The sequence below is a fragment of the Primulina eburnea genome, chromosome 1 (genome assembly GCF_022965805.1).
Source record: "Primulina eburnea isolate SZY01 chromosome 1, ASM2296580v1, whole genome shotgun sequence".
NCBI lineage: Eukaryota > Viridiplantae > Streptophyta > Magnoliopsida > Lamiales > Gesneriaceae > Primulina > Primulina eburnea.
The window spans coordinates 11,347,219-11,370,834 of NC_133101.1; the positions used below are offsets into that span (position 1 = coordinate 11,347,219).

At 36.0% G+C, this 23,616-nt stretch overlaps 1 protein-coding gene and 1 pseudogene across 1 annotated transcript; both read right to left on the reverse strand.

The window, feature by feature from the left end:
* Positions 1-2,096: 2,096 nt before the first annotated feature.
* LOC140811335 (U-box domain-containing protein 26-like) lies at positions 2,097-3,016 on the reverse strand (annotated as a pseudogene).
* A 788-nt stretch (positions 3,017-3,804) lies between these two features.
* LOC140804070 (uncharacterized) lies at positions 3,805-5,713 on the reverse strand. The gene is made up of 2 exons (XM_073159961.1): positions 4,951-5,713; positions 3,805-4,844 (listed from the first exon to the last, which is right to left on the reverse strand). The coding sequence occupies exons 1-2, from the start codon at positions 5,711-5,713 to the stop codon at positions 3,805-3,807; spliced, it is 1,803 nt and encodes a 600-aa protein (XP_073016062.1).
* Positions 5,714-23,616: the final 17,903 nt, after the last annotated feature.

Sequence of the window (23,616 nt, forward strand, 5' to 3'; positions counted from 1 at the left end):
TGTATGTTTAAGCGTGACAGGTGTGTGTAAAAGTGTGTAATGTGTGCGTGAGTTTTGATTAAATTAAAAGACTAACTTTTGCTTAATTAAAATAATTATCTACTAAATAAACACTAACTCTCCTCTACCTTTTTAAATAAAACACTTTAGTTAAAATATAACACACACCATACTAGACTTTAAAAGTTCTAAAACCCTAAACTCGCAAAAATAATTAATTTAGGATTCAAACTACTAACATCTCATAAAAATACTAATTTAAAATAAACTTCTCAATTAAAACAACCCACACAAAATACTAAATTTTAAAAGTTTTAAACCCCTAAATCCACTAAATAAATAAATTAGGATTTTAAAATGCTAAGCTAAATAAATTATTCAAAAATGCTCCAGCCTCAACTTAAAATAAAATACCACATTTTAAATTGCCAAAAATCGTCACCGGTCTTTTCCTCGTTTCCGCCTCGAATAATCGCCTGAAACATGAAACTCGAAAAACATTTTAACGTGCATCAATTAAACATAAATATTAAAATAATGAAAATTCTTAAATCATGAATTAAAACCCACTTTTATTTAAAATAAACATGCATTAAAACCATTTAGAAAAATACAAAAAAAAAAGAATTTAATAACTGGCACGCACGTGGTTCATGTGGAATTCAAATTTTCGGGACGTCGCACTTTATTAGTGAAAAGTAAATTCTAAACTTTATCCAGTGTTAGCTGCAATTGCAAGAGATGTCCTACCCATGCAAAGTTCAAGTGTTGCTTCTGAATCAACATTTTCAGTATGTGGAGGATCATTGATAAACAAAGAACTAATTTAAAGCCAGAAACACTTTCCATGCTAACATGCCTACAAAATTGGTTTGCAGCAGAAAAAAAGAATAGGACTGCTGGAGCGATCGACGAATTTCAAAGCTCAAGCTCCGACAAAGATCCAGAGTATTAAAAATATATTTTAATAAATCGTGATGAATTTTAGATGTTCAATTGTAAAAATAAATGTTTAAGTTATTTTGTTATAGTTTTTTTTATGTAATGACAATTATTTGCAATCAAAATACTAAATAAAAAGTGCCCATTAATATTACTAATTTTAATTATATAGTAAAATATAATAAATTAGAGTTCGGAACTTGTTCGACCCGAATCGGAACCCGTTTATTAACAGTCGAACCGGTCAAGGGTTTGGATTGGTTCCAAGTATTTCAACTTGGAACCGGAACCGGTTCGGGACCGGTTCCTAACCGGTTCAGACCGGTTCGGAACTCATCCGACCCAGATGCGGTCCGAAACCGATTCGATAGAACCGTTAAGCATGCCTACTTCATGCTGGTTATCGTCTTTAATTAATTTCGTTTTCTATATATGATTATTACTTCTTGTTGGTTATTTCTATATATTATTAGTACTTCATGCTGGTTATTACTTCATGTCAACATGAAGTAATAATCATATATAGAAAATAAAATTATTTAAAGAGACAATTGCAAAATGCAAATTGAAATGATTATTACTTCATGCTGGTTATGACTTCATGCCATATATATATATATATATATATATATATATATATATATATATATATATATATATATATATATATATATATATATATAGCCCTAATTCATGCTGGTTATTACTTCATGCCATATATATATATATATATATATATATATAGCCCTAATAAAAAAACTCGTCTCTCAATTTCAATTTGCATTTTGCAATTTTAAATATTTTTTTTTTTATATTGGAAGAATTTTATAAATCAAATGACAAATAATAAATAATCCATTATTATTATTATTATTATTATTATTATTTTCACACATTAAGAACCCGCATCTGCTATTTTTTATGCACTCTAGATTAAACCCAAAAAGATAATGCAATAACAGGAAAACGACGAAATATAAACAATTTCTATGCTACGTTGTCATATAATAATATAGCATCGATCATTTCACTCGATATATAATCATGATCTATAACAAACCGTTTAACCAAAAAAAACACACACACACTAAACAAAAAAAATTGTTACATAGAAAAACAGATGCACAACAAGCGAAATCCCACATATGTGCTCATTTCCGAGCGTCAATTTTTTTTTTTGGGTTTATTTTTTTATATAATTTATATAATATTCTTTAATTCTAAAATCGAATTTATAATATATTTAATCAAAACAAAACGACGTCGCTGTCATGGAAATCACGTGAATTCTCCATGTATAGACTCCTGGGACCACGAGTCGCGAAGCCATTTTAGCAGCACTTGCGCCTTTCGCTTAGCTCTCACCGTGCAATCGCTCTGCACCAGCACCAGCACCAGCAGCTGAGTCAACACGCCGGCTGCCAACTCATTCTTCTGGGTCTTCTCCGACGCCGAGAACAGCGAGAGCAGAGCTCCGGCTGCATACTCGGTGGCGCGATCTGAGACCTTCAAGATGATTTTCACCAGTAAGGGGACCACCATGGTGTGCGAGACGAATGCCGCGCAACCTGATAGGATCCGACATAAAATTCCACCGTCGCTAGTGCTCTCTCGGTGTCGCACATATCGAACTCCACCAACCTGTGGACCAGCGCCTCCACCGCACCTGCCGCAATAGCCTTGTGCCTGTGCTGCTTCGCGAGGCACAATGCGAATAGAGATTTGATTCCGATCTTCAAAGCAATGGGGTATATTTCAAAATGCCAACAATTCCATCAAAAACTCCTTCGACGCCGCTTATTTGTGCTCGGAGCTCAGGCAACCTTATCCCTGCCACGACACTCTCAATCAATGCAGCGGAGTTTACTCGAACGTCGATAGAGGAATGGACCAGTAAATTCACCAAATAATGAATCCGATTCCGGTCAGCTGCCACGTACATACAATTCTCTTAACACTCGGGTATGCAAATTTAGCGCATGATATTTTTTCCTCTAGTTTGGATCTTAAAAAATATATATGCATTATTCCTTCACATTTTAGTTAAACCTTTTTCAACGTGACTCTCTTAATTTTTATTTTTCAAAAAAATAAAATTAATAATCTAGTCATATATAAATTGGACATTATCATTTTATTCTTACTTTTGATATAATATGTTAAATTATTATTACCTTAAAAAACTCCAAATTGCCATATATGTGTATAGCTATATATATCGTAGCTATATACATATATGTATATGGCTATATATATATATGGCTATATAGTATAGCCATACATATATAGCCATATATATATATATAGCCATATACATATATGTAGATATACATATATGGCTATAGCTATATATATCCATATACATATATATAGTATAGCCATACATATATAGCCATATATATATATAGCCATATACATATATGGCTATAGCTATATATATATCCATATACATATATAGTATAGCCATACATATATAGCCATATATATATATAGCCATATACATATATGTAGATATACATACAGTGGCGGAGCCAGGAATTGAGATCTACCCGGGCTAAATTTTTTTTAACAAAAAACAAAATAATCCATAACAATTAAAATCATAACTATGATACCTGTTCATCGTAGTCTCAAACATTTCTCATTAACAAGATCTTCAATATTTTGGTTATTGAACTCGTAAGATTCAGAAACCGACAAAACATTGATAATGTAATATTATATCTCCATCATCCTGCAAGAAAAATTAATGAAGATCAAATAAAATAAATATCTCTAAAATCATTCATTTAATGTTAGATGATTAAATTAAATATTTGTAAGCTAAAATATACAAAGATAATCTGTATAAACATAATCTTACTATTGAAGCTGTGATCTACGATTCTTTGAAGTATAATATTCATCAATTATAGAATCTGAGTCTATATTTGAAGCTACATCGAGCTCAAAATGTTCATGACAAACTACATCGAGCTCAAAATGTTGTAGCTGACACCTCAAATGATGCCTTTCCTGTTCAGTGAAGTCCTCGGGATAATACTTCTCAGCGAGAGTACAAATCTTGTCAATGTTGAACCATTTAAAATTATCTTTTGGATCCAAAGCAGAACTGAGAATTAGAAGTTCAACTGTCTCATCACTGAATCTAGAGTTTAACTCTTCCAACTGAAAATCTATTGCAACATTAAATATATCATAATGAAAGTGATGTTCAACTGTGATGGTATCCTTTTTCTTGCATGAACGAGTAGAATGCTTATAATGAGAACTCATCTCCGGTATATCGACATCCAATCTTGTGCAAAATGATTTTACATACGAAAGAAGAATATCAAAACCATCATTTCTCAATCTCAGGAAAAGTTCTTTAGTCGTAGAGACCAAATCCATTGCACTTATGATATCAAGAGATTTTTGTTGCAAGGCTCGGCAAAGCAAATTTGTGATCCCCATAATTTTTTGCATCAAATGCAAAATAAAAATGAAATCAAAAGACTTCATCACTATTAATGAACCACCAGCTTCCCCGCGCATTGAAGTAGAGGTGCCATCAATGATAATGTTTTCGAGCACATTAATAGTTGCATCATACATATCTATCAAGCTGCAAATAGAATCAAAATGGGAGCTCCAACGAGTAGTACCTGCTCGATGCAAAGTACCAATCTGATTAGCTCCTCGCCCAGTCTCGCGTTCACCGGCAACAACAGAACGTGCAATTTCATTAACTTGATTAGATTGTAACTCAGCATTGCGCTTGGAAGAAGATGTAACAAGATTGACAATAGTCGTCAGATTTGAAAAGAAAAGCCATATAGAGATCTCTTTTTCAGCTGCTCCAACTAATGCTAGTTGGAGTCGATGGGCAAAACAATGTACATAATATGCATAGGGGCAATCTTTAAGAAATAAAGCTTGCAATCCATTAAAAGCACCACTCTTGAACTTCTGGTGAGGTATATCTTGCATTTCCCGGAGCCTTGTCTAAGATAACATCTTCAATACTAGCATTCCATTTCCCCAATAGTTTTAACATCTCAATGAAATTACCACGATTTAGGGAATATGAAGATTCATCATGACCTCTCAATCCACATCCTTGCAAACTAAGCCAATGGACACACTCAATTGTTGCTGCAAGCCTTAACCCATTTTTTTGAATATGTTCAGAAGTTTCTCGATTCATAACTACATCTATATGCCTAGTGACATTCATCAAATCAACAACAGATTTTGAAGATTTATTGTGTGTCGAGTTAGAACTTCCCATGTGAGACAAAAAAGCACACTTTGCTCCATCATTAACGCGTTTCCAACTTTTAAACCCTTCAATTGTAAATGTAGATTGTTGTGCTTCACTTAATTCAAAAAGATAGCACGGAAAACAAAATACTGCATCCTTCGAAGGAGAGTACTCTAACCATGGAAACTTTTTAAACCATGTATATTGAAATCGACGATGCTGCTTTCCTGATTCAGACCGTGGGTATTCCGACAATTTAGGTTGATAAGGTCCCATTTTGATATAAGCTCGTCTAATTTCATCACGATGATTAACAGGATGTTGCAACATCGGAATACGCAATCCAGGATCCCGTTCAAGGGAAGTTTCATCAAACACAACGCTTTTAGATTTAGAAGGAGGCTCGGGCTCCTCAATATGAATGGATGCATGAGTCTCGATCCTCTCGGATGATGAAGGATTATCAATTGTTGGCTGAAAGAATGATAAAATATTTTTTTTCCTCTTTCTCTCTTGATTTGACATTAAAATAACCTAATATAAACAAAATTATTAAATTTAGATTAGAACCAAATAATATAGAGTGCATAGATAAATTTAATGTTAATAACATGACAATACTCGATAAACAAATAATATATGATCTTAATATATCTCTATATTTATTTCAAAAAATATATCTCTATAATTAAGCACTCAATATTTCTAGAATAACTCTAACACAGAATAATCAAGCACCCAATTCACCAGTCCACAAAACTCAATCATATTATCTATTACATTTATATCAACTGATGCGAAGACATGTGCATCATTTTGCATGAGTGAATACTTGAAATGCAATTTAAGAACATTTTCTTCTACAACTACACAAGCATGTATAAATGTGTCTCGAACATAGACATGAGTTTCTTTAAACCAACTAATTAATCCATCATTCAAGAATATCGTACTGTACTAAATACTAATTAATCCATCTCATATCAACTAATTAATCGATCAACCAATATTGTGGGAAAAAATCAACTAATAAACACCATAAATCCATCTCATATCAACTAATAAATATCCCACATTCTCATAAATCAAAACCAATATTGTGGGAAAAAAAAGAAAGAGCAACAAAGACTCAGAAGCATGAAACTATAGCCAGAAGAACAAATAAACACCAAAAATCAAATGCACAACGGAAGCCCAAACAAACCTTTTTTAACAGCAATTCCAACCAAAGATTGAATTGCACTCGATACTCCTTCAAGTAGGCGTGGTTGAGGAAAAACAAAAGAAAACAGGCTGATGTTGGGAGAGAGGCGACACGATGTGTTGGGAGGGTTTGATTCTCACTTTTGTAAACGTAATCAGTTTTTTTTTTAATTTTGACAATATCAAACACAATTGGACTTTGGAATGGGCTGGACAAAAACTATTGCATGCTAAAAAAATTTTATTGGGCCACCTGGGCTACCTGGGCTGGACAAAAATTTTCACATACTAAAAAAAAATTTTTTTTTGGGCCACCCGGGCTACAGCCCAGGTGGCCACTAGTCTCCCTCCGCCCCTGTATACATATATGGCTATAGCTATATATATATCCATATACATATATATAGTATAGCCATACATATATAGCCATATATATATATAGCCATATACATATATATGTAGATATACATATATGGCTATAGCTATATATATATCCATATATATATATCCATATACATATATATAGTATAGCCATACATATATAGCCATATATATATATAGCCATATACATATATGTAGATATACATATATGGCTATAGCTATATATATATCCATATACATATATATAGCTATAGCCATATATGTATTATTTATATAGTACTTGGCTCTCAATCACCACCATTATATAATACCTGGCTCTTGATCACCAACATTATATAATACTTGGCTCTCGATCACTTATACTACCGTGAGTAGTTCACCCATAATTTGGTTTTCACTTCTTCGTCTGGTAAGATCTCTTGTAGCGCTCGCATGCATGCTGTTATATATTAATATATTTACATAATTTGTTTCATATATATATATATATATATATATATATATATATATATATATATATATACTAGCTGATCTTCATATATTTTAAGTTGAAATATTTCGATTACCAGCACCATTTCAATTTAGATGAACATACTACAATTACTGCTTAGCTTGATAGGAGATATTTTTTTTTTTTTGCTTTCTTCTCCAAGGAAGGGATTTTAAGTAACAGAAAAAGTAAGTTAAAGCAGTATCAATGACCTAATTTAACTTAACGGGGACCATAAATAAGAGATGAACTACTAAATCATTATCGAAACATTGTCAACATAATTTTTTTGAATTTATATGATATTATTTAATATATAAACTGAATTATATTAATCACATTTATAGAAAAATTGATAAATTACTAGAAAATTTATAAGTATTAATTGTAAAACTTAAGGATTATATGAAATGAGATAATATTTGCACCAAAATTTTTCTCCTTCTCTTTTCCTTGCAAAATTTCGGCCACCACACAAATTTTAAAGAAAAATTTCGGGCACTTCCATTGCCATCGGATTTCTAAAATTCAGGCAATCTAATCTCAACGCAACTTTCGTTTAAATCTGTATTCTGATCTATACGAGGAATCCAGTCTCTGATAATGGACCTTCTTTAGCGATCAAAGAAGAAGGAATATCGGTTCGTAGAGATTTACAAGAAAGAAAAACTACGCTAATCACGGAATGGTTTGGTGTTCAGCGTTAAATGCGCAAAGGTAAATAGAATTAAACACTTTATGAATGTTTAAAATTATACAACGCCCAAGAATGTTTTCAACGTCAAAACTAAAATTTTTAAACTTCTGTTGCATCTTGTGTGGGAGAAAACAGTACTCCAACAATGATGACCATTAATGAGAGATAGATGAGATAGGGGTACTAAATTTTCAATCAACTTAGAGATCTTTAAAATCGATAGCACGAGGTTATTATATTTTTCTTTTATAAGTCGGGTAAGATGGCATAAAATCTAATAAACTAGAACATTAGTTGCGGGATCCCCTCATGTTTGTATGATAATCTCCTTCATTTAGTGTGGAGTTGATGTGGAGCCTATGATATTTTCCAATTATCGAGTAGAGGACACCCATGATGTTTAACTTTAAACAGCTCATTTATTCATCAACATTGTGTCTTTGTTCCAGTAGAAAACGTGGATATGGGCTACACTACCAACACTGACCTAACATATCGCATTTTCAGTTTCGTCAATTAAAGTTGTTAATTGACTATACATCACAAAGGAGAGAGCACAAATGTGAGAGCATGTTATCTTAATCACGATTAATTAACATAAAATCGTAATTAGTTAATAACAGCGGAAAAGTTAGTTAAAAATTTGTGTTTGGGTCTATGAACTTTTGTCACGACCTCTCTCTAAATAGGACATACTATAAAATCAATTACTCAAAATAATTAACATACGTCCTCAAAAAACATAATCAAAATAAACAAGTGTTGGCCAGACACAATTAAAGTATAAAAAAACAGAAAATATCATATAACCTGCAAGGCTCGATAATAACATAATACGACCCTCATAATACTCTAAATAAAATAGTAAAACTACTCAAGGCATCTTCCGATAAAAGTATAACTCTATGTGATATCCGTGTAATATATGAGACTACATCACGATAAAGTACTTCAATATGATCAAGCGCACTATCATGGAGCTCTGGTACTTCCTGATACTTTCTCTCGAGCAACTGAAGTCGAACCATCAGTGTAACCTATCATGTACACAGACAAAACACACGAAAACCTCCTCAGGACTTAGAACCCCAATATAAGATATCAAGAAACCACGATATATGACATAGAAATGAAACTATTCTATGCATGATGCTATGCATGAACAATTTCAAGATATCAGGATATCCCAAATTAAAGTAACGATATCAAAAATCATATATAAAATACTCGAACTGGTCCACAACTCAGTGAACCGTGTCTGTGGATATGGCTCCACTCTCAAATCAAGCAATGACCTAAGCCAGATGGGTGTTCAAAAATCTCCACAACCCAATACCACATCATTTATAATGTATCTCAACCGAAATATAACCGGATCTCAATGACATAAATGTTTAATATGATATGTTCAAAGGTATTGATGTGTCTAACCAAAATAAAAACATCCAATTTAAGTCTCAAATCATACGTCCTGTATTCCATTACATTTGCTCTTAATTCCAATTACAAGTCAATTGAGATATTTTCCAGTTTATTCATAGAAACAAATAGGAAAGGTTTTAAAGTAGAACCAATTAGGACAATATATATTAATCTCTTCTATGTTATTTCTAACAACTCATATGTATGTTACTTTTGTATTACATAATATGATTCTTCATGTCGTAGTATTCACAAGTTTCTTGCTACTTCAAGTCAGGCAAAACGAGAGTTCTATTTCCCCATTCCTTGAATCAGTAACTAAATCTACAGTAGGAAGTAATTTTATTAATCTTGCACTCATTATTAACCAAGATACAGTAATGCAATCCATATTAACTTGGACTTTCTGAACAAGTCTATAATTTGTTCATGGGCTGAATAACCTCCTTATAAACATCAAAATGACTATATAAAGCATCAAGGTGTCAAGATAACTTACAATAATTAATATGTAGTTCACATCTTGAGGAATGTGATTCCACATACAATCGGTTTAATGTTTAGGTAGTGTAATCGGTTTAGAGTTTAGGTAGTGTTTGCAACCTCTAAAATTAAGTGATAAAAAAATTTGTTTGCAACCTCTAAAATTAAATCATTATTATTTTTTCTTAACAAAATATTAAACGAATCATAAGAAAGAAATCAAAAGCTTCCATTCATCATTTCCGGAATAAAGATCGCCCATACTTCCCTATTGAAGTCAAGAAAGTATTCATTATTATTTGATTCACGGCCCCCCTCAAACAGATAATTTTTTTGTTTCCCTAAGCAAGTTCGCCATCAACCATAGCAGTAATATGCTAAAATCTAGCATGAGCGAACACTTTAGGAACTAATGTCGAATGGACGATTCCGTAGTAGCGACGAGCGAAATGGTTGATCCTCAACGATATGGATTGGATTTGATCCACTAAATAGAAACATTAAACTAAAATACGCGAGATCTTATATCACTTACCAATGAAATTACTTCCTCATCTATATAAAAAAAGAAAGAGATGCCCCATAGTATTTTCTTTCCTACCTATCCTAGAAAACTCATAAAGAAAAAAAATCAATATCACTTAAGTTTAGAGGTTGCAAACATTACTGGAATCGGTTTCGAAAATAATATAATGGAATGAGAGTTTTTTATTTGCTTTATTTGAAGGTTCCATAAAACCGAGATATAGTATAAGCATCTTTTTACACCTCTGATAATTGTTAAGGCAGTTATTATTATTATCACTTTATCTAATTCATTTTTGTACTACATAGAAATAAAAGGCTCACTGAATGATCCATATTATAACTTCAAACTGACGGAACCAATTAGACTTCCTCTCTTAATGATTTTTTTTGTCTATTGTTTCGTTTCTTTTCTCTACTTTTGAAAATGATTCTTAACCGTTGGAGATCACGTGTACATGCATGCCTCAACATTGGATCTGAGATTTCATTTCTTTCAAGTTAATCATGATATATATAATAAATTTTTAAGGACAGTGCCACTACTTGTAAAAATATTAAATTTGACGAAATATAGATATTTTTCTTCCATGGACGTAGTTAAACATTTTAGTTTTGAGGACAAATTTACAAGTAAATTATAAATTTATTTTGAAACTCATGATCCTATAATTAACAATAATCTGATTATGGGATCTCACAACATGTTTTATAATCAAGCATAAATCAAATTCAAATAATTAAAATTTACATGCAGATGTTCATATTTATGTTTACATTTTGATAACATCTTTGAATTCCCCATGCTCCTATGCCTAGAGATATTAATGCAGTGACAATTTCAGCAACTGAGATCCAAAATGTATATGCGGTGGAGTTGGAGGTGGGGGTGGCAGGAGGGGCAGATGCCACGTCCAGCTTGGATGACGGGAAAAACAAGATCCATCACCTGCGTTTTAAACATTAAACGTAATCTAAATTCCACCCTACAGCAAATTATTAAAAATAATAACAATAAACTTACTTGGATCTACTATTGATAGAAAACCAAGGCCCCCAAAGTTGCAATTTTCAGGGGACGGATCCCTCTGAAAAATTGAATTGAAGATGTACGAAGCACGTCTATAATCATCCCCTTCTAAGAAACATCGGCAATTCTGTTGGATATAAAAACAAGAACTTTCTTTGCCATTGATGCATATATTTTGCAGTTCTAAGAGAACCGCCTGTATCGGGATAGGAGGCATTGTAACACACCAATGTGGCTCTCCTGCAATTGAGAAGGAATTAACTAATGGACGAAGAATAAACCATTCCAAGAAGGTAACTGTACAAACCCATAAATTACCTGAAGTAGTATGCACATTCAAGAAAATATTCTGCACAAGGAACACAATGAACAAAAATTTGCAAGATGCCATGGGAATCTGAAAAAAATTCAAGTTTTGAAATAATATTAGCCTAGGAAAAACTAGTTTTGCATCATTTTGCCATCTCTGACTCCGGTGTGTGTAGGATGAGGGAGGGGAGAAGAGACTTCTCTTTTCTAAAGGAGCAAAATTTATCTGGTATTCTGCTCTTCTGTTTTTTTTTATATTACAAATTTTTATACAAGGTTATTATTAATAAAATATCATCCTCCAACCCAACAAAAAATATCACAAGAAATCTTCGCAATCCCACTGCCTCATCTTGTTTTTAAACAGAGTATATCTATACTAATCTATACTAATATAAATATATAAGTTTGAATTGTGAATTTACGTAAATGTCCTTATCTATACTAATATATTTATATTAGTATAGATATAGATATACTCTGTTTAAGAAACAAGATGAGGCAGTGGGATTGCTAAGATTTCTTGTCATATTTTTTTGTTGGGTTTGAGGATGATTTTTTTATTAATAATAACCTTTTATAAAAATTTGTAATATAAAAAAAAATAAAAGAGTATAATACCAGATAAATTTTGCTCTTTTAGAAAAGAGAAGTCTCTTTTCTCCTCACTCATCCTACACACACAGGGGCCAGAGATGGCAAAATGATGCAAAACTAGTTTTTCCTAGGCTAATACTGTTTCAAAACTTGAATTTTTTTTTTCAGATTCCCATGGTATCTTGCAAATTTTTGTTCATTGTGTTCCTTGTGCAGAATGTTTTCTTGAATGTGCATACTACTTCAGGTAATTTATGGGTTTGTACAGTTACCTTCTTGGACGATTGGTTTATTCTTCGCCCATTAGTTTATTCCTTCTCAATTGCAGAAGAGCCACATTGGTGTGTTACAATGCCTCCTATCCCGCTACAGATGGTTTTCTTAAAACTGCAGAATATATGCATCAATGGCAAAGAAAGTTCTAGTTTTGATATCCAACAGAATGACCAATGTTTCTTAGAAGGGGATTATTATAGACATGCTTAGTACGTCTTCAATTCAGTTTTTCAGAGAGATCCGTCCCCTGATAATTGCACCTTTGGGGGCCTTGGTTTTCTATCAATAGTAGATCCAAGTAAGTTTATTGTTATTATTTTTTTTAATTTGCTATAGGGTGGAATTTAGATGACGTTTAATGTTTAAAACACAGGTGATGGATCTTGTGTTTTCCTGTCATCCAAGCTGGACATGGCATCTGCCCCTCCTGCGACCCCTACGTCCAACTCCACCGCATATACATTTTGGATCTCAGTTGCTGAAATTGTAATTGCATTAGTATCTCTAGGCATAGGAGCATGGGGAATTCAAAGATGTTATCAGAATGTAAACATAAATATGAACATCTGCATGTAAATTTTAATTACTTGAATTTGATTTATGCTTGATTATAAAACATGTTTTGAGGTCCCATAATCAGATTATTGTTAATTATAGGATCTTGAGTTTCAAAATGAATTTATAATTTACTTGTAAATTTGTCCTAAAAACTAAAATTTTTAACTACGTCCATGGAAGAAAAATATCTATATTTTGTCAAAATTAATATTTTTACAAGTAGTGGCACTGTCCTTAAAAATTTATTATATATATGATGATTAACTTGAAAGAAATGAAATCTCAGATCCAATGTTGAGGCATGCATGTACACGTGATCTCCAACGGTTAAGAATCATTTTCAAAAGTAGAGAAAAGAAACGAAACACTGGACAAAAAAAAATCATTAAGAGAGGAACTCTAATTGGTTCCGTCAGTTTGAAGTTATAATATGGATCAGTCAGTGAGCCTTTTGATTTCTATGCATTTCAAAAATGAATTAGACAAAGTGATAATAATAATAACTGCCTTAACAATTATCAGAGGTGTAAAAAAATGCTTATACTATATCTCGGTTTTATGGAAACCTTCAAATAAAGCAAATAAAAAACTCTCATTCCATTATATTATTTTCGAAATCGATTCCAGTAACGTTTGCAACCTCTAAAGTTAAGTGATTATTGATTTTTTTTTCTTTATGAGTTTTCTAGGATAGGTAAGAAAGAAAATACTAAGGGGCATCTCAGTTTTTTTTTTTTTTTTATAGATGAGGAAGTCATTTCATTGATAAGTGCTATAAGATCTCATGTATTTTAGTTTAATGTTTTTATTTAGTCGATCAAATCCAATCCATATCGTTGAGGATCAACCATTTCGCTCTTCGCTACTACAGAATCGTCCATTCGACATTAGTTCCGAAAGTGTTCGCTCATGCTAGATTTTAGCAAATTACTGCTATGGTTGATGGCGAACTTGCTTAGGGAAACAAAAAAAATATCTGTTTGAGGGGGGTCGTGAATCAAATAAGAATAGATATTTTCTTGACTTCAATAGGGAAGTATGGGCGATCTTTCTTTCGAAAATGATGAATGTAAGCTCTTGATTTCTTTCTTATGATTCGTTTAATATTTTGTTAAGAAAAAATAATAATGATTTAATTTTAGAGGTTGCAAAAAAATTTTTTTATCACTTAATTTTAGAGGTTGCAAACACTACCTAAACTCTAAATCGATTACACTACCTAAAATTTAAACTGATTTTATGTGGAATCACATTCCTCAAGATGTGAACTACACATTAATTATTGTAAGTTCTCTTGACACCTTGATGATTTATATAGTCATTTTGATGTTTATAAGGAGGTTATTCAGCCCGTGAACAAATTATAGACTTGTTCAGAAAGTCCAAGTTAATATGGATTGCATGACTGTATCTTGGTTAATAATGAGTGCAAGATTAATAAAATTACTTCCTACTGTAGATTTAGTTACTGATTCAAGGAATGGGGAAATAGAACTCTCGTTTTGCCTCACTTAAAGTAGCAAGAAACTTGTGAATACTAAGACTAATGAAGAATCATATTATGTAATACAAAAGTAACATACGTATGAGTTGTTAGAAAGAACATAGGAGAGATTAATATATATTGTCCTAATTGGTTCAACTTTGAAAACCTAACATATTTTGTGTTCCTATTTGTTTCTATGAATAAACTGGAAAATACCTCAATTGACCTGTAATTGGAATTAAGAGCGAATGTAATGGAATACAGAACTTACGATTTTAAACTTAAATTGGATATTTTTATTTTGGTTAGACACATCAATACCAATGAACATATCATATTGAACATTTATGTCATTGAGATCCGGTTATATTTCGGTTGAGATACATTATAAATGATGTGGTATTGTGTTGTGAAGATTTTTGAACACCCATCTGGCTTAGGTAGTTGCTAGATTCGAGAGTGGAGCCATATCCATAGACACAGTTCACTGAGTTGTGGACCAGCTCGAGTATATTATATATGATTTTTGATATCGTTTCTTTAATTTCAGATATCTTGATATCTTGCAATTGTTCATGCATTGCATCATGCATAGAATAGTTTCATTTCTATGTAATATATCGTGGTTTCTTGATATCTTGTATTGGGGTTCTGAGTCCTGAGGAGGTTTTCGTGTGTTTTGGCTGTGTACATTATAGGTTACACTGATGGTTCGACTTCAGTTGCTCGAGAGAAAGTATCAGGAAGTACCAGAGCTCCATGATAGTGCGCTCGATCATATTGAAGTACTTTATCGTGATGTAGTCTCATATATTACACGGATATCACATAGAGTTATACTTTTATCGGAAGATGCCTTGAGTAGTTTTACTATTTTATTTAGAGTATTATGAGGGTCATATTATGTTATTATCGAGCCTTGCAGGTTATATGATATTTTCGGTTTTTTAATACTTTAATTGTGCCTGACAGACACTTGTTTATTTTGATTATATTTTTTGAGGACGTATGTTAATTATTTTGAGTAATTGACTTTTTAGTATGTCCTATTTAGAGGGAGGTCGTGACAAAAGTTCATAGAACCAAACACAAATTTTTAACTAACTTTTCCGCTGTTATTAACTAATTACGATTTTATGTTAATTAATCGTGATTAAGATAACATGGTCTCACATTTGTGCTCTCTCCTTTGTGATGTATAGTCAATTAGCAACTTTAATTGACGAAACTGAAAATGCGATATGTTAGGTCAGTGTTGGTAGTGTAGCCCATATCCACGTTTTCTACTGGAACAAAGACCCAATGCTGATGAATAAATGAGCTGTTTAAAGTTAAACATCATGGGTGTCCTCTACTCGATAATTGGAAAATAGCATAGGCTCCACATCAACTCCACACTAAATGAAGGAGATTATCATACAATTACATGAGGGATCCCACAACTAATGTTCTAATTTATTAGATTTTATGCCATCTTACCCAACTTATAAAAGAAAAATATAATAACCTCGTGCCATCGATTTTAAATATCTCTAAGTTGATTGAAAATTTAGTACCCCTATCTCATCTCTCTCTCATTAATGGTCATCATTGTTGTAGTACTGTTTTCTCCCACACAAGATGCAACAGAAGTTTAAAAATTTTAGTTTTGACGTTGAAAACATTCTTGGGCGTTGTATAATTTTAAACATTCATAAAGTGTTTAATTCTATTTACCTTTGCGCATTTAACGCTGGACACCAAACCATTCCGTGATTAGCGTAGTTTTTCTTTCTTGTAAATCTCTACAAACAGATATTACTTCTTCTTTGATCGTCAAAAAAGGTCCATTATCAGAGACTGGATTCCTCGTAAGATCACAATACAGATCTAAACCAAATTTGCGTTGAGATCAGATTGCCTGAATTTTAGAAATCCGGCGGCAGTGGAAGTGGCCGAAATTTTTCTTTAAAATTTGTGTGGTGGCCGAAATTTTGCAAGGAAAAGAGAAGGAGAAAAATTCTGGTGCAAAAATTATCTCATTTCATATAATCCTTAATGAAATATTTATAGACTTTAATTCCAGAGCAAATCAAAAATCTCTGTTGGCGATCGAGGAAGAGTTTAGAGGGGGGGGGGGGAGGGTGAATGAACTCTTCTCCAATCTCTTCTTTTCTTTCTCGGATAAAGAAGGTGCTAGAATCCTGTTAGAGATAGTAGCTGATCTTGTCGTGAATACTTCCAACAGATTGCAATATTAAGTGCGGAAACAATCCGATGAAGTGAATGAAAATAGTAATATCAGTATACAACAATTGTTTATGGAAGTTCGAAGATAAAGTCTTCTGCGTCTCTCCTTCTTCTGTTTCCAGAAGGTATCACTAAAAGACTTTGGATTTACAGTACAACTCTTGTACACACCCACTCAGCAGGGCTTACCCTTTGTCTACTGAAACTCTTAGTTACTCATCACAGTGAAAATACTATACAACAAAGTTCTGAAAAGACTATTTTAAGATTACAAACTCTTCTTGATAAAATATGAGTACTGTGAATAATTATGAAGAGTGTAAGAAACAGTAGCACAAAATGATCTCAATAGATCAGATATCTGCTATGAAGCGTGTGCTACTTTTCTTTATGTTGAACTCGAAGATGTCAAAGATTCGTGGTATTCTTGTTTTGGGAAATACAATTGATTCTTGAGAAAGATTCAGCATTCTTCTATATGGGTTTGTTCCATATATATAGATGACTGAGTTCAACGTCTATAATCAGAAAATGTCTTCTGATTTCTGATAGAATCAGCTTTATTACCGAAATAGGTTCCTGCAGAAAAGCTATAAAACAATCAGTCCTGTTTTATACTAAAATCGGTAAAGCGAATTAACTGACTTCGTACAGTAATTGTAGTAGCCCGAATTCCAAATTGGGTAATTAACGGAGTAATGGTGATTAAGAAGGTTTAAGATGTAATTTTGGCTATGGTCATGATCGGACGGACCGAAGAGGGTTCGGAAGCACCGAAGAGTTCGGACGATCCGAAGTGTAGTTCGGTGAATCCGATCATAGGTGTCAAGTGTTGATCGACACGTCATTTTCCATGCATGTTCGGACGGTCCGAAGTGTATGATCGTAGGATCCGATCATGAGCTGTCAAGAGCCAATGGACACGTAGCGTTCGGACGTTCCGAAGTGTTGTTCGGAGGATCCGAACATGGCCTATAAATTGTGCTCGGATTTCCTCATTTTGACTTGCCAATTTCTTGAGTTTTCTCTCATTTTGGAGAGTTTGGAAGGTTTCTAGGGTTAGTTGTTGGTCGAGCGATAGCCAAGAGCTGCCAGGAGTAGTAGCGTAGCGGCGCCTGAGTTTCAAGGCAATCGACATCAAAGGGCTGTCGACGGACGAAGGTAAACCCTAAACCTTTGGTAGTACTAGGGAGTACTGGTTTTGCTAGTCGAGCATGGTAGTATTGATTGAGTATGCTTTTGATGCGTAGGCTTGTGCTAAACCTGATTAGCGGTGTTGCGTAAGGCTAGGCTTGCTGTGATAGAGGTACGAAAGTACTATCCGAGATATCCTGGTTGAGTATACATTCATATATGTGTTGCATGAGTATTTGCTGCATTGTTATATGTCATATGATGCATGCTATTATGTTACGAGTTATGATGCATATTGCATATCATGTTGAGCCGTATCTCCTTCGAGATAGCCTTTACTGTTGAGCTGTATCTCTTTCGAGATAAGCTATATCTTGGGGCCGCTCAGCCCTGTCTTGTGGACGCATGGACACCGAGAGTACACAGTGGCCGACGGGTCGGGAGGGCTTCGGTGGTCCGGGACATTTTAGGTCCACGTCTGTCTTGTAGTGGATGCAGTGACCCAGAGGTTGGACCGCGCGGCACTATCCACTTGGCGCCTCTAGACTGAGCATTTTGAGATCCTTTGTGATTCCTGTTTCTTGACTACCCTGGTATCATATCATAGCATGTGCATTTCATATAGGTTTGTATACTCATATTTTTGTACTGGGCGTTCTTATCGCTCACGTCCTCGGTTTTATTTATTCTTGGACACCCCATTCCCACGGGGCAGGCCTCAGGTTGGATGGCTCAGGAGGAGCAGGAGGAGGACGTTGAGTAGCTGGTTGGTTTAGTTTTCAGTGTTTTCCATTTGATTCGATATGGTTGTACTGGATATTTCATTTTGAGTTAGTCTAGACTTTGATTTCGTTTGGGTTGTATAACTATTGTTGTTGGCCATATTTCCGCTGTTATCTCTGATTATAATTAATTAAGTTAGTTGTATGCTTAGTTCTTGACTAGTAGGTGATTCTGGAACGGGTCACTACATTTATGGTATCAGAGCATGCGTATGATTTTGGGATATAGATTCTGTTTTGGGATTTCCGTTGACCATTTTACCATTTTCCCTATTCTATCTTGTAGCGATGGCTGACCATTTTGATGACGGGAGTAGTCAGGGGAGTGTAGGTCGATGGGGTGACCAGGACGATCATAGACGTCATCGTGAGCATCGTCATCGTCGGGATGGTCCTAGGCGTTTCGATTTGCATCGTTTTATTCAGATGGGGCCTAAGCCTTTAGTTGGTGGTGAGACTCCCGATGATGCTGAGGACTGGTTAGAGCGCATGGAGAGTTGTTTCCGTGCATTTCAGTGCACCGAGGAGCAGAAGATAGAGACCCTTAGCTTTCTTCTCGAGGGCCGTGCGCGCAAGTGGTGGCGATCAACTTCTGCGCCGATAGTCCAGTCCCAAGGTAGGGTGACTTGGGTCGATTTCCGTGCAGCTTTCATGCAGCTGTACTTTCCTCCAGCCCTTCGCCAAGCCAAGACGATTGAGCTCCTGAACCTTAAGCAGGGGAGTATGTCTGTTGATGAGTATCAGCAGAAATTCTTTGAGTTGTTACCCTTCGCTCCTCATATCAGTGGCAGTTCTGAGGCCAAGTATGATCATTTCCTCCAGGGTCTTAATCAGGAGATCTTTGATCGAGTCACTGTCTGTGATAATCCTACTTCTTATGATGGGTTAGTGAACCGGTGTCGCCAGGCAGAGATCAGTCTCCAGCGTGGTAGGGCTATTCTTTCTTCTTCTAGACCTCCGAGTACTTTGAGGCCTCGATCTCAGTCATTCAAGAAATCTGGTTCATCTTCTTCTGGATCTGGATCTCGATCTAGTGGTGTTTTCCGCTTTGGTAAGAAGAAGGAGTCTTGTGCGCATTGTGGGAAGAACCATCCATCGGAGCAATGCCGAGTAGCCGCAGGAGCTTGTTATCAGTGCGGAGAGATGGGGCATATTAAGAAGAATTGTCCTCAGTTGCGAGGTGGAGCAGGATCCGGTTCTGGATCTCAGACGACTGTTCAGCAGAGGAGGCAGGGTCAGGCAGTGGGTAGTTCGAATCTTCGACCTCGTGCCCAAGGTCAGGTTTTTGCGCTGAACCAGGATCAGGCTGCAGATGAGACGGAGAGAGTCATAGCAGGTACTTTTCATTTATGCGGTATTCCTGCTTTTGTTCTTATTGATACAGGAGCCTCTCATTCCTTCATTTCTGCACGATTTGTTAAGCGTCATAAGTTACCCTATGTTTCTCTAGACGTCATTCTTTCTGTTTCTACTCCGATGGGTCATTCGGTGTTAGCAAAGCGTCTAGTGATGGGTTGTCCCTTAGATTTTGAGGGTAACGAGTTGACTGCGAATCTTATGATCCTAGAGATGGAAGATTTTGATTGTATCTTGGGTATAGACTTATTGACTACCTACCGAGCTACTGTGGATTGTTACCAGAAGCTTGTTCAGTTTCGTACGACTGAAAGCTCTAGTTGGTTTTTCTATGGTGAGGGAGCGCGACCTCCGATGCCAGTGGTATCTGCTCTGAAAGCCTGTCGTGCTTTAGAGTCGGGCGGGGAAGGCTACCTTATCTATGCGATTGATTCATCCACAGGTAGTGTTGGTCTAGAGGATATTCCAGTGGTTTGTGAATTTCCTGATGTTTTCCCAGATGAGATTCCTGGTTTTCCTCCGGTTAGAGAGGTGGAATTTGGCATAGATTTAATGCCAGGGACTGCACCGATTTCTCGTGCCCCCTATCGTCTTGCTCCGTCAGAGATGAGAGAGCTGAAGCAGCAATTGCAGGATCTTCTTGATAAGGGTTATATTCGCCCGAGTGTTTCGCCTTGGGGAGCTCCAGTCTTGTTTGTCAAGAAGAAGGATGGATCGATGCGGTTGTGCATTGATTATCGCCAGCTGAATCGGGTGACGATCAAAAACAAGTACCCTTTACCCCGTATTGATGACTTGTTCGATCAGCTTCAGGGTACTTCTGTTTACTCCAAGATCGACTTGCGATCGGGTTATCATCAGATGAGAGTCAGAGATGATGATATTTCCAAGACTGCATTTCGTACTCGTTATGGGCATTACGAGTTTCTAGTTATGCCATTCGGATTGACGAATGCGCCAGCGGTGTTCATGGATCTGATGAACCGAGTCTTCCGAGATTTTCTGGATCAGTTTGTGGTGGTTTTCATTGACGATATCTTGATCTATTCCCACAGTGTGGAAGAGCATGCCCAACACTTGAGGATTGTGTTGAAGATTCTTCGCGAGAAGCAATTGTATGCTAAGCTGAGTAAGTGCGAGTTCTGGATTGATCGTGTGGTATTCCTTGGTCACGTGATTTCCAAGGAAGGAGTTTCTATGGATCCCAGCAAGATTGAAGCAGTGCTGAATTGGTCACGTCCGACGACGGTGGCTGAGATCCGTAGTTTTCTAGGTCTGGCAGGGTATTATCGTCGCTTCATCGTGAATTTCTCTCAGATAGCCAGACCATTGACGCAACTTACTCGGAAGGATGTTCCATTTGAGTGGTCATCCGAGTGCGAAGATAGTTTCAGAGAGCTTCGTCGACTTCTGACTTCCGCACCTGTTTTGGCGTTACCGTCAGGATCTGATGGTTTCAGTGTTTACACCGATGCCTCCACTCAAGGCTTAGGGTGTGTGTTGACGCAAAACGGTCATGTGATTGCTTATGCTTCCAGACAGCTGAAATCTCACGAGGAAAAGTATCCCATTCATGATCTGGAATTGGCAGCTATTGTGTTTGCGCTGAAGATTTGGCGTCATTATTTGTACGGTGTTCAGTTTGAAATCTTTACTGATCATAAGAGTCTGAAATATCTGTTCACTCAGGCTGAGTTGAACATGAGGCAACGTCGTTGGATGGATTTGCTGAAGGATTATGATTGCGAGATCAAGTACCATCCAGGTTCTGCGAATCTCACAGCTGATGCGCTTAGTCGCAAGGTGAGAGCCTCTGCACTTCAGACTTGTGCTATGACTAGTGCCATCCAGGATAGTTGCTCGTTGGGGTTTAACTTCAAGCATCGGAAAGGTATGGAGAGCATTCGTGTTGCTACCATTTTATCTGAGCCCAATTTGTTCACTCGGATTCGAGAAGCTCAGATGTCTGATCTCAAGACTCAGAGATTAGCTCGGTTAGTTGGTGGTGATAGTAATTTCCATTATCAGTCCAATGGTCTTCTGTGCTTATCTAATCGGGTTGTAGTACCAGAGGATGACACTTTGAGGGACGAGATATTGTCTCAGGCGCATCGAAGCAAGTTAAGTGTTCATCCAGGAAGCAACAAGATGTATAGAGACTTGAGGCTGCGGTTTTGGTGGAAAGGGATGAAGCGCAGCGTGTATCAGTTTGTCTCCAAGTGTCTAGTTTGCCAGCAGGTTAAGGCAGAGCACCGTCGACCGGGAGGATTGTTGTTGAACTTACCTATTCCAAAATGGAAGTGGGAGCATATTACGATGGATTTCATTACTCACTTGCCATTATCTTCGAGGAACAGCGATGCTATCTGGGTAGTGGTGGATCGACTCACCAAGTCTGCTCATTTTCTGCCGTATAATCGTGATTTCACTTTCGATCGTATGGCTCGATTGTACATTCAGGAGATTGTACGTTTGCATGGAGTGCCTGTCAGTATTGTTAGTGACAGAGATCCTCGTTTTACCTCACGGTTTTGGGGTAGTTTCCAGTCAGCTTTGGGTACTACACTGAGTCTGAGTACTGCTTATCATCCGGAGACTGACGGTCAATCAGAGAGGACTATCCGTACGCTTGAGGATATGTTGCGAGCCTGTGTTATGGATTTCGGACCCGCTTGGCAGGATCATTTGCCTTTGATTGAGTTCGCGTACAACAACAGCTATCATCGTAGTATTGGTATGGCACCATTTGAGGCGTTGTACGGGCGACGTTGTCGTACTCCATTATTCTGGGATGAAGTCGGGGAACGACAGGTAGAGGGACCGGAGTTAGTCCAGCAGGCTATAGATAAGGTTGCAGTAATCAAGAAGCGGATTAAGACTGCTCAGGATCGACAAGCGAGTTATACGAACACCAAGCGTCGACCTCTGCAATTTCAGCCAGGTGAGAAAGTGTTTCTCCGAGTTTCGCCTTTTCGGAGGATTCTGAGATTTGGACTTAAGGGTAAGCTATCTCCGAGATTCATTGGTCCTTTTGAGATCTTAGAATGCGTGGGAGATTTAGCTTACAGACTGGCGTTGCCGCCGTACCTATCAAGTATTCATGATGTGTTCCACGTATCCTTGTTGAGACGTTATGTAGCAGATGAGTTGCACATCTTACATCCATCTGAAGTTCAACTTGATACGGATTTGTCTTACGTGGAGCGACCAGTTCAGATTCTAGATCGCAAAGATAAGGTGTTGCGGAATAAGATCATTCCTCTTGTCTTAGTGCAGTGGCAGCGTCGAGGCACTGAAGAAGCCACTTGGGAGTTAGAGAGTCGTATGCGTTCGGAGCATCCAGAGCTCTTTTGAGTTGTGCTTTGTATAAGTTTGTGTTTTCAGTTGTAATCATAGTATCAGTTGTATTCAACAACAATTGAGATGTATTAATGATGTTGTTATTTCGTTTTGTTCATTCTCTAAGCCTG

Bases quoted from the DNA above. Each gene is read 5' to 3' on its own strand.
- LOC140804070 (XM_073159961.1), bottom strand. From the start codon at position 5,713: ATGTCAAATCAAGAGAGAAAGAGGAAAAAAAATATTTTATCATTCTTT. The intron at 4,845-4,950 runs GTATTGAAGATG...TATTTCTTAAAG, and splicing joins ATTGGGGAAATGGAATGCTA to ATTGCCCCTATGCATATTAT.